At 42.1% G+C, this 12,785-nt stretch overlaps 1 protein-coding gene across 1 annotated transcript in view; it reads right to left on the reverse strand.

Moving 5' to 3' along the window:
- The window catches only part of LOC147747319 (FRAS1-related extracellular matrix protein 1-like), a 1,022,199-nt gene that overhangs the window by 740,056 nt on the left and 269,358 nt on the right, over window positions 1–12,785 (reverse strand). The window contains exon 12 of the mRNA XM_086953165.1: window positions 6,510–6,677. Coding sequence (XP_086809291.1) covers window positions 6,510–6,677 — 168 coding nt within the window. The remainder of the gene's footprint in view (window positions 1–6,509; window positions 6,678–12,785) is intronic.

Genomic DNA, 12,785 nt, shown 5'->3' on the forward strand with positions numbered 1-12,785 from the left:
AAAAATTACATGAACATACATATATATATATATATATATATATATATATATATATATATATATATATATATATATATAAAATATAACTATAAATACACAAACACATAATATATATATATAAAGAATATTATTCAAAGATTATATAAATAATAAATATACCATTCCCACTCCAATTATATAGGGAAAGCAGTGGACTCAGGAGGGGTAAAATGTACTATTCCCTCTCCAGACTATGCAACAGTAGCAACTGTGTTAGTCTCAGGAGGTGTATAATGTACTATTCTCACTCTGTTCAGTGCAATAGTAGAGAGAAAGTAGTTCTCTTCAAACAAATGACATATTTTAACAACTCTATGAAATAACAAAAAACAAATATTTAAATGTTAAAATGATATGTCTACATTTTAACAGAAATTAAACAAATTACATTGCTACAATTTTTAATAATTATTATAACAATAATTTTTTTTAATTTCATTAAATTACCACACTATATTCGCACAATCATAACATCCAACAACTAAAACGAAATTTAAATTAAAAAGCATTACATTATTCCCACAATGTTTAATAAATTAATAATTTTCAATGTATTATTACTTAAATACCCTCCCACCTTAAACCTTTAAAAAACTAAACACACAGATAAAATACAATTTAACAAATATGATGATTTCACAATTCGCATAATTATCAATAAATAATTAACAAATGAATTATAAAAAAATAGTTCTTAACTTTCCAACATGTACCCCTAAATACCCACCAACCCACACCTACAACATACCTTAACAATTATGATAATTACCCAATTTAAATAATTATCAATTAAGCTATTAATAATTAACTAATTAATTATTTTAATTAACCTCCCACCCTTCACTCCGACGCACCTGAAATATCACCTAAAAAGTGTCTTAATTACATAATTAGCAATTAAGTAATTATCAATTAAGATTAATTATAATTAATTCATTTCCTACCTTGTACCCCTACTAACCCAACACCCACCTAAATATTTTTATTAATTACACAAATTACATAAATGTCCATTACAAAATTAATAATAATAATGAATTTACTTCCCACCCTGTACCCCTACAAACCCCACAACCCACACCTGAAACATAGCTTAAAAATAAATAAGTGCTATGGTATATTACCTATTAAATGAATAATTAAAAATGAATTATTAATAAATGATAACTTAGGGCCTCATTATCATGGCGGGAGGACATCAGTCCGCCCGCCTCATAGCGGTGTGGGACCACCCTCCAGATGTGCGGTGGTCCCACCAGCCCAATTAGTATGCGCCCACCAGAATGGCGGGCGCATCTTGGCCTTTTAACATTGCGGACGGTGCTGCTGGCTGCAGCACCGTTTGCAATGTTAAAATGCCACGATGTGCATTTCCATGCACAAAGTGGCAGGCACCGTGCGGTACCTGCCACCTTGTGCATGGAAATGTAGGGGGGTACAATGGGTACCCCTAGTGCACACTGGGCACCCCCAGAGGGAGCTCGTAACGGGCCCCCCCGGACCCAGCCTCCGGCAGCCTTTCCATGGTGGTGGAACCGCCATGAAAAACCTGGCTAACGCCAGCATTGTGATTGGGCGAGCGGTGCCTGCTGGGCACCGCCACCATATCCCCAGTCTGAGCCACTCCTCCAGGCAATCGCAATGATTGCCTGTGGCAGAAGCGTGGCGGATGCTCCTTGCACCCACCACACTTGTGAAACAAATCCCCCGCCATCCTAATGTGGCGGGGGTAATGGGAGCCAGATGGCAGAGGGACTGCCACCACCAGCGGTGGCGTTCCCTCCGCCATTGTAATGAGTCCCTTACTTCCCACCCGGTTCCCCTGCAAACTCCACAATGTGCACCTACATGTAATGTAAATGTAATTTATATTTATATAGCGCATTATCACCAACGGTCTCTAAGCGCTTGCTTTGGGAACCTGTCCTGGTTTTTCCCTGTGAGATAACCCATACTGGGCACCCCCAAGGTGAAAGCCAGGCATCCCGCCGTGGGGGCCATAGAGGAGATTAAGCAAGCTATTGCCCGGAGTTGCAGAGTGTGAACCCGTGATTCGAGCAGGCACCGAAGCGAGAATTATCGAGTCCGTGGACATTTTTGGGCTCAAGACCCTGCCGCGTCGGGAATTGAACCCTGGTACCGGGTCTAACCTCTGCTTCATGGTCTGCCTCCTCTAACCATTGAGCCACACTTCTCCACCCTACCTAAAAGGTAACTTCAAAGATAAATTACTTGCCAGTTAAACAATTAATAATTTAAAATGAATTATTAATTAATGTACTTCTCACCCTGTACTTTTACAAACTCCACAACCCGCTACAACACTAACAATTCTAATAAACAATTAAATAAATGTAAAAATCACTAAAAATGTACAAAATATATTAACATTAACAATAATTATATTAACATATACAATTAAACTGTATACTAAAATAAATAAAAAATAATAAAAAAACAAAATGATTACCAATGATATTATTGTAAATTATATTAACATAGATCTTCTTAAAATCGAAATTATCATAGATATTTTTGTGCACAATATTAATAACAGATATTTCTAACATCTATATTACTTACCTCAGAAAATGTATATTCTTGTCAACGATATTCCTGCATCACAATATTTATGGATTCAGATTTTAAAAATTTGATATTTCTTCATTTCAATATTTTTTGCTCAATACTTTGTCTAAATACCCCAAGGACATAGACCCTGTTACTACAGTGACGGTCGCATGACAGTGTAAGTACCAAAAAAATACTATAATTGTATTGCAATGAAAATACTGTACCATCTTCATCTCTCGCAAAAAGATTAGTTCACTATCAAACCAAGAGGATGCATTCACTATTCAGTTCTTTTATACCATCAGAAAAAAGTGGACAAATCAAATTTAGCACATAAACAGTGCACGCTACATACCAAGTCATGAGGTATCTTTCAGCAAAATCATACACTGAAAACAACCTCTGTGAGTATATTATGGCCTAGGGGGTTACCTAACAAATTGAAACTTAATAAACTAATTGAATAAATTATTTTTCTGAGTTACTCAGCTATCGTGACACAAAGAGGGCTTGTTTATCTTTTGGAATGTGATGAAGGCAATTCACTTTTCTGTAAAGACATCCACAATCTATTTATACTATTATGGTTTGGTTGGTCATATAATTCCAAGACATGCTTTAACATGAAACATTATATCTAAGCATGTCAATGCATGGAGATTGCATTTTTCAATGTAGAAATGGAGGGTAGCATTGATTTTTGCCTATTCTGTTGCAGCAGTGGTCTAATGCTTGGAGGTTTTCAAGGAAGCAGTTGTTTGAAAGGCAACAGCATTCTTCTGTTATGCATATTCAAGGCAGCATCTTTGTGTGGAGTAAGGATTCAGCAGCCTAATTCCTATCACAATGGGGTCTGATATAATAAGCCCTTTTGCGATCTTAAAGTCTGAGACTTAAAATATTACAGGCATTGCAAAAGCAAAAAGGTAAGTTGCAATGTACAAAGGAAGTAATTGGAGTTTCTGACTCACTAAGGGCCCAATTATGATGTCGGTCGGAGTTGCCTCTCACAGACACCATCTCGGTGTGGGAACCGACTGACTGTAGGTCGGCGGTTCCAAACACCGTATTACAATACAACCGCTCATGGTCTGGTCGCAAACTCCCATTTCTCTATGGGAGCTTGTGGTGGGGCGGAAACCGCCTGCAACACAAGCTCCTATAGCGAAATGGGAGTTTGTCTAGATCCCTGCACCGTGTGGCAGGCACCTTGAGGTGTAGGTGTAGGGGTTTTCAGGGGGCCCAGACCATTAGCCACGAAGGGAAGGGGCCCCTGCTAGGGTCCCCTGAAATTGCTTTCTGACAGGCTTTCCATGTCTTAAAGCCCAATTTAGAAAGCCTATCTGAATCCGACATCATAATCCCGACGGCAGAAACGCTGCCTGTTAGGAATTATGTGCAGCTTCTGACTGGCTGAGCGGCTACTTGAGCCAGTAAGAAGCCAGTCAGTGTAACTGGTTAGTTTAGCTTCCGACCACCAACATTATAATTTGGTGGTCGGACTGTAAACCTAGTATGTTGGTCGTTAAGCCTCCTATAAGTAGTCGGGGGCTTACAGACCCACATCGCAATGGGGCACAAAATCTCCTTTGTAACAAATTACAATTTGGTAGAAAGAAGGAGTGTGAAAGGGTTGCCTCCATCCATGTACTGAATCGCACGAGAAATGTATCAATGTGTACTTTATTCCCGGCAAGCACCTCTCACTTTGATATGAAATATGTTAATGAAATAATCATGAAATCAAGAACTATGATTTCATCAAATCAACATTCTTAAAATGATTTTTTTTCTTCAGTTTCATGCAAATATAATAATCACGTTTTTGTGAATACATTCCCATCACTTAATTATTTCTGGAGAAGCATATCATTTTCATCTATTATAAACAAACAGAGCTTTAAGGAGGTTAGTGATTGCGTGTTGCATTTTGTTTTCTTTCAGTGAATGTTGTTTAATACTTTAAAACAGCGGAAAGAGCATTGAACTAGTTCTTAATTATTTATTCAAAGAGAACAGGCCTCTGATTAGGTATTATAAAAGTGAGTTGAAAGGGCTAGTAGTTAGAGAGGAAATCACTGTGCCAGTGCTACCAAAACATGACCATCATAACTTCAGCATCCACTTTAATCGAAGGTTGATGTGTGACAGTGTATGGCCTTGACCCACTGCCCAAGTAACTATGAGCTGGATTTCGAGTTTGGCGCAGTTGCTCCGACTCACCGCCGGCACAGCTGTGCCAAACTCACAGTAGGACCTCCCGCCATATTACCAGTTAAACTTGTGTACAGCGGACAGACTTGCCCTTTCCCATGGCGGTGCCTAGAAAACAGACACCACAATGGGAACGGCCCAAAAGTCCCAGAACAGCATGGACGGTGACATTTATGCCGTGCTGGAACTTTGGGGGAATACAGACAGGGGGGCACAAGTTGTGGCCCCTGAGTGTATTCCGATCGCGAACCTGTAGGGCCTCCTTTGTTCATGCACTGTCAGTCTTTTTAAGCGGTTCTCCTGCCATGAAATGGCTGGCGGTGCAGGAGCTCTTAATATGTTCAGCTGGACTGGTCCAGTCCCGCTGAGCATACTACATTGTGGCGTACCACAGCCACTGCCAGGAAATGGCTGTTCCCTGCCGCAGCTGGTGGTCCTCCGCTGCAACAGCTTTGCAAGTCATAATACGGCAGAAGGATCATCGCTACAGCGAGTGTGGTAATCGCTAGACCGCCAGACTCGAAATCAGACTCTATGTTTGCTCTTCGATGCAATGAGCTGCTCTGGGACAGAAGTAGCAGGATTGCTTTTCAGACAAAACAACAGTCCTGTTTCACTGCTCCAAGTATGAGAGTGTGCACCACCTTGGAAACTCAAGATAGGCTATTCATTTACTAATCTGCTACAGCTAGCATAGTGTCTAGAAGTAGTAAACGAGGGTGTTGATGCTAGAAATACAACAACAATATTAAAATCACATTGTATTTACTAGATTCCGCTTTTAAAACAAAAGTTAGTTTTAAAAGGCATTTTCAGTTTTCTAGTGCTTCTTGAGTGTGTGTGATACACTGTGAGAAATGGCTTGGGTTTCCACTTAAAGATCCCTGTCATATTGTATGGGACTGATTGTTACCAGACACACATTTTGCATATATATTGCTCAGTGAGTTGTGTATTATTTGAAATTCAACTGGTTTTCTGATTTGGGTTGGCACTTTGACTAAATCCTTAATGCCAAGGAGTCTTAAAACCAAAAATCTTTGTTCTAGAAAAGCTCTAAAAAACGTATCAAATGGTGCGCAACCCCATATTATCTGACACAGGTTTCCTGAAAGGGGTGGTATTCCATGTGCATACTTGAATTTGTTCGTGTAGAACAACTTGCACCTTGTGAATCTATGTGTTTGGAATAGGGGACACTCATTACATGGTATTGCTCACTGAATGACAACTTGTGCGAGTGTTTTTTTAAACCTGGTGCCCGGTCCCTTAGTGAGAGGATCTCCTTTAAAAAACACAATGTCAGCTTTGATTACTGTGAATGTAGGGACACAGGCCTGCTGTCCCTCGCAAGCCCCAAGTGCTACGTTTACAACCATTCATAAAGAGCAAGTTCAATTTCATCATATGTTAAAGTAGACCAAAAATTGAGTATCCAGCTTTGACACCAATTTATCAATTTTATTTACACATTTTAATTATTTGAGCCTATTTGCATAACAGCTTAGTTGGATGTGATATTTTCAAACTCCTTTTATTCACCATAAATATTTTTGGGACTTTATCCATTATCATCACTTTAATCTAACACATCTCTGCTCTGAACTGCATTTGTATGAACCACAATAAATTGGGTGCGGTAAAATATGAAACGAATTACTGATTAATATTTTTTTAAATACCTCGGGTGCCTTGTCATCCACGGGCATCACAGTGACATTAAAAACAAGTTCTGTGATTTCTCCTCCTTGTTGATCACTTACAGAAAATTCAAACTGTATAAACAGTATCTCTGGACCAATATCGTGTAGAGGAGGCATATATGCCACTTTCAGGTGGGTTACAGCATGCTGAAAAAAAGAGAAATGCAACAATTAAGACAAATTTTCAAATGCCTTCAATCTCAAATCAAAAGAGGGATCTGAGATTCACAAACCTATATAAAATGTATGATTTCCTCCAACAGGAACATCACCTTTCCTATCAGCCAAATAAAGAGTTTCTAAAACAACCTAGACATGAAAAGCTCTTTGGTTAGAAGAAATTTTAGAAGCTGTGATGTTACTACAGTGTCCAACTCCTATTGTCTAATTGTGCGTTTTCAGTTTCGCCACAAGGAATAATTTACAAAATCATCTTAACAGTAACTGTAATATTGTTTCATTGCTGTGCTAAAAATAGTAACTGAACTGTGTAGGTGCTTTGAAGACCGTGTTTACAGTATTCCCAGGTTGAGATAGATGCTCTTTGGTCCCATTATAACCCACACATTTTATCTTTTATGAAGTTGAGATAGAGGAATATGCTAAAGCTCTGTGGGTAGGTGCACCAGTATCCTTTAAAGGAATCAAAACATGCACACAATCTATCAAGTATGGCAATCGCAAACTGACTTGTTATTCAAAGAACACTATAAGGGAAGAATAATATAGTCCAATTAAGACCATAGCCAGTGAGGTGGGTATAGAACAAGATCATGCTCTACATGGCAGGATATCTGAATAACCGAGGAGCCATTGTAACTCCTTCAGGAAGCCCATAGTTCAGATCAGTTGAATTACATCACAGACATCTCATATGGAGTAGAGTTCTTTATTTGGTTTTTTTACAACCATAAAAAATAAAACTTTAAAATATATTACAATATGAGTTAATAGCAAATTTTACGATAAAATACATCATTATATCTGGATATGAGCAAAATAGATCCTACTCATTAATAACCATGTTCACAAGTTCGCAGTAGAGTGCATCATTAAATTTAGATCTGTACAGGGTTTTCCAACTCATTAGTAAAGGTATTCACAGGTTCAATGTCCGCTTTTTTTAAGAGTGTGTCAATCAAAGTTAATAACTTTACACCAGGACAAATTAAAATGGTGATGATCCCTCTGCCCAGCGGGTGATGGTCTGCCTACATGTACGAATATTAAGCTCTTTTACAATTTGTTTTTAAAAGCGTTCTTCTCGCTTCACTGACTGTAGGACAAACAGACATCACGTGGCACAGTCATCTCATATGCTGTCCATAACTAAGCACCTGGGATTCTACAAGTGAACCCTTTGCTTGCACTCAATAACACAGCAAATATCAGTCTGGAGGGTACGGTCTATCTTCTGACAGAATCTACAACTTTTTGCAAGTTATTGAACTTATGATCCTCAAAAGAATAATCAGAAACCTTCTCAAGTAGGTGTACACCTAACTTGAAGTAAATAAACAACATATTCAGAATTCACAAAGGTTTTAATATCAACATATAAATGCACTTATAAAGTATAAGAATCTCACTTTAATCCTGGTGTCCCTGACTTCTTTATGAACTTAGATCACTGAGCATTGGTGTGTTTGTGAGGATCCTGACTCATCCCATACATAATGGGGTTGAACACTAAAGCTCTTACACATCTCTCAGCCAACAAACAAAAAGGATGTGGTGATCGAAATTCTATTACCTTCGGCATAAAGGCTGGAGTGAAAGTTACTGATATAGGTAGGAAACTGATATAGGTAGGAAACAAAAGAAGTACACTTTTGGGTCACATAAGATTCCTCTTCCTGCACTTGTATCCTCAAGGCCGACAGCTAAGCTAGCTCTGCACTATAAATGTATATGTAAATGTACAGGAATTTATATAGCGCAAATCACCAAGCGGCTTCTAAGCGCTTGCTTAGGGAACCCGTCCTGGTATTTCCCTGTGAGATAACCCCGGCAGGGTATCCGCAAGGTGAAAGCCAGGCATCCCGCCGCGAGGGGCCGTTGTGGAGATTAAGCAAGCTATTGCCCAGAGTCGCAGAGTGTGAACCCGTGAATCGAGTAGGCACCGGAGCGAGAATTGTCGAGTCCATGGACATTTTAGGACTCAAGACCCCGCCGAGCCGGGAATTGAACCCTGGTCCCAGGCTGACGTCTGCTTCCATGTCTGCCTCCTCTAACCAGTGAGCCACACTTCTCCTATAGAGGGACTACTGTGGTAAAATAGAGACTCCCTCACTCACTTCCAGTTTTCACCTATTTGTGGTGTAGCCACACTTTTTTCTCCTTTCTCATCCACTTGGGCAGATTCCTTCCTCCAAGAGGGTCTCCTTTTTTGTGTCCAAGCACATGAGTGTTGTGGTTCCTGGAGGAAATCTATTTATTCATGGAGACTAGTCACAGCATGTCCATCTGATTGCTAGTAAGCCATTTTACCTGGGCCAGCAGATGTTTGTTGAGTTTTTTCTTGATATTCATTTCCTCATCTTATATTTCTGCACGTCTCTTCAAGGCTGCAGTAGGATGGAGCGTGCCTTGACCTATGCCCAGAGCCCACTCTACATGGGAGAAGGTCAAGTACTGCAGATTTGGGGTTATGGGAAAAAGTGTTGGCCCTGGCCAAGGCTGGGCCCTTCACCCGGAGCCCATTGCCAGTCTTAAAATACATCTTATATCTTAGGCTGAGCACGCGGAGGAGCTTTGCCGCGCCTACATTGCAGTTCTGCAATTAAGGCGCCCCTACAGGTTTGAGAGTGGATTATACCTCGGTGGGCCCAGAGTGTTGTTGGCCATCCCCATTCCTACCAGGCTACCTTTGCGAGGCTGGTAACTTTCCTATTTTCATTTAGCAGAGTGACTTATCATCTGGGTCCTGACAAATGCCCTAGAATCCCATTTGTGATTGATGATTGGCAGAAACATGTTATCCACATAAAGGGGGTATATTTGTTGACAATCCCCTTGTCCTCTCTCGGTTTTAACCCTATCCCAAAGGGCATCCTTATAAATCCAGTTCTTGGCATATTGGAGACATTTTCATCCTTATCCTTAGCTGCTTTCTGCACTCTTGCCCTCGTGCTTTACCAACATCTGCTCATCTGATTAAAAACACCTCTACTCCTGCCCATCGGGGAGTTGTAGCCCACACCAGATACCTTGAGGTTCTGATGTGAGGAGAGAGCCCAATTATCAAGCATGTCACTCTTGGGTGAGTGAAGGCTCTCATCATTAAAGAAGCGCTCTTCCCTGGAGACATTACCTTTCTTTGCCGTCTTCTCTTTTTTCTTTAGATACCAGGGGCCATATTGCATAAGGTGCCTGTGAGAAGTTGACCTGGTATATGCTGTTCACTAATTAAAGTGGGCACCTTGCACCAATCCAAACGACCCTTATGATTTGTGAGGTCAAAGCTAACCTTTATGAAGCTATCCTAGTGGTAGCTGTGGAGTGCAGAATTCAGGCTTAAACTTGAAAGAATGTAAAGCAGCTTGTCTTACTATTATATCACCTCCCAGAGTGATTAAATGAAAGGGGAACCACACAGTAGTTATATAGAAATATGTATTTATTAATATAACACTCTCTAGTATCCTATACACGACAATAGAACACAAAGCACACAATACGAGATCAATAGAACAGTTGTAAGTAGCACAATACACAGTGGGATCCAAAGGAAGACCAAACCATACACTAAAATAGTGGTATTACAACCACAACTCGAGTCAAGACAAGTTCTAGAGCACGTAGACTCGCTGGGACCCCAAGGAACCACCCAAGGTGAGTAGATGTTGACCCCACGGAGGACGGGTGCAGTGGGCTACCACGACAGCGGGCTCTGTGCAATTCTTTGGGGAAGTCGCGGTTGCAATTTTACAGTTTAAGGACCCTTCTAGGAGAACTTCGAGGAAACCCATCAGAACTTAAGTGGTTAGAGAGCCACCCCACTCATGGATACTGTAGTACCAGAGTTACCTATCCCAGAGGAACCGGGTGCATAGGTCTGGAGTGGTGTTGGAAACCTTCGTTGTTCTCAATAGAGAGCTGCGGAGAATTACTGCTCCTGCGAAGGTGAAGAGGGTCCAGTGGAATGCAAGCCTGGATTCTGGAAGGAAGGAACCTGAAAGCAGAGGGGACAGAGTCTGGATCACTTCAGAGTGACCAGGGGCTCGGTAGACGAATGCCCACTGATGTCAGGTGCTTCAGGTTCGAAGAAGGGATAGTTGACTCTACAGCCACGAGGACCAGGAGGCGTCAATGATGACCACGAGCCAGATGCAAGCTTTCCCATGAAGGATGTCAAGTGCTGAGGGTCGGTGTCTGGATGGAGCACCAACAAACCTTGACAAAAGCAACCCATGCATGAAGGTCAATCAGGTTACAGTGAGGACCAGCAAGGTCCTGGGGACTCGCCAAGCAATGGAGAGCCAGGGCACATCTGGAGCAACCAGGGAAGCCCAATAGAGATTAAGATGATCCTCAAAAGGACCCACAGGCCGAATGACCTGGAGTCAGGGGGGGACCTCAAGCAAGATTGCAAAGTACCAGCCCAAGGAGCACTCGGTGTGGGGAGGCCGGAGTTCTTTGGTGCAAATACTGCTCAGGGTCAGGACTACACAAAGCCTAATGTACAAGCTTGGTAATCACCAACAAGCATATGCAACTGCAAATGGATGCAGTGCACAGGGGTTTGGGTTATGCAGTCCCCACGAGGGATACTGGCCTCAAACTTGCTGAGAGGGCAGATAAACCTCAGGGACCTTCAAAAACCCACCTTCTGTATTGATGAAATCTTCTGAGTGTGCACAAGCTTGGGAGCAGCAGAACAGTCAGTCAGAGCTGCCTGCTAGTGTAGGGGAGTGACTTCTTAACTCCAAGGGAGATTCTTTGGTTCTCTTTAGTTCCCCACAGGTCCTGCACAGATCCTGTATGGAGCAAGAGCACAGACAAAGCTTTGGACAGAGAGGAAGACGAAGTCGGGCCCAGTCGAAATCCAGTAAAGTCTAGAGTGTCCAGACGGTCGAAGGTCAGTGGTTTCTTCTTTTAGAATCTTGTCCACGTAAAATCCAAAGTCTTACAGCCAGGTAAGCCCTTATGTACCCACTGTAGGGGGTTGGACAGATTTGGGGGACCCTTCTAGGGGAGGGTCAGGAGAGAGGGGTGGTTATACCCATGCCCTTCGTCCAGTTTCGTGCCAGAGCAGGAGCCAATGGCTCCCAGAACTGGTTCGAGCTGGACTATGCACAGGGACACCAAATGTGCCCAAAGTGCCGACTTTCAGGCAGTCTCATAGTGCACCCACCCAGCCCCAATACACTAATTCCTGTCTGGGAGGTGGACACATCCCTGTGACAGGATGCCTAGCGTGCTGCCTTCCTCTGCTCAAGCTTGGCTCAGCAGCAGGAGGGCAGAAATGGGTCTCTGGTTGGCAGCATCCATTTTGTGCTGACCCGGTCGAGAAGGCTAGCACCGGATAAACCAGTGACCCCATGAAGCTCACTTCAGAAGGGTGAAAGCATACCTCTCACACCGGTTACCAGTGTGGAGGTATGATTCCAAGGTGTTTTGATACCAAACACGATATGTTTCTCTGCAGCCAATCTCGAGATAGCATTTACCGCAAGGTTATAATGCACCTATACCTTTATGTCCAGCTGAGTCACAGACAACCCGGGAGAAAGTTCTCCAAAGGCTGCAGAGAAACTCTGCTCATTCAGGGGCACCCTCTCATTAAAACCCCAGCACCCTGCCTTCAGATTGATAAGACCTGCTATAGGGGTGACTTATAAGTTTTAAGTGTAGCAAACCTACATCTAAAGTAAGTGGTGCAAGCACCAGCTTACACAGGTTGCAGAAGCAGACCGGTAGTTCCATTTTGCATGGCCTCTCATGGGCGGCATAATACATGATTCAGCCATGGGAGGACTCTGGGGAACCTATGCCTTGGGTACATGTGTACCATATACTAGGGACTGATAAGGGCACCCCAGTATCCAATCTGGAGTGTACCAAAGTACATGTGTCAACCAATTTGGGAAGGAAGCAGATAGACTGGGGTCCTAATTAGCAGTATCCCAGTCAGACTAGTCAAAAACCAGCAAATCACCAGGCAAAAAGTGGGGGTAATCATGCAGTCAGATCCTACCTTCCTACAGTGCACCAGGGGCGTAAGGGGTGTTTCAGCCCGCTTCGCATCCCCGG

Source organism: Lissotriton vulgaris, chromosome 1_1, assembly GCF_964263255.1.
Source record: "Lissotriton vulgaris chromosome 1_1, aLisVul1.2, whole genome shotgun sequence".
NCBI lineage: Eukaryota > Metazoa > Chordata > Amphibia > Caudata > Salamandridae > Lissotriton > Lissotriton vulgaris.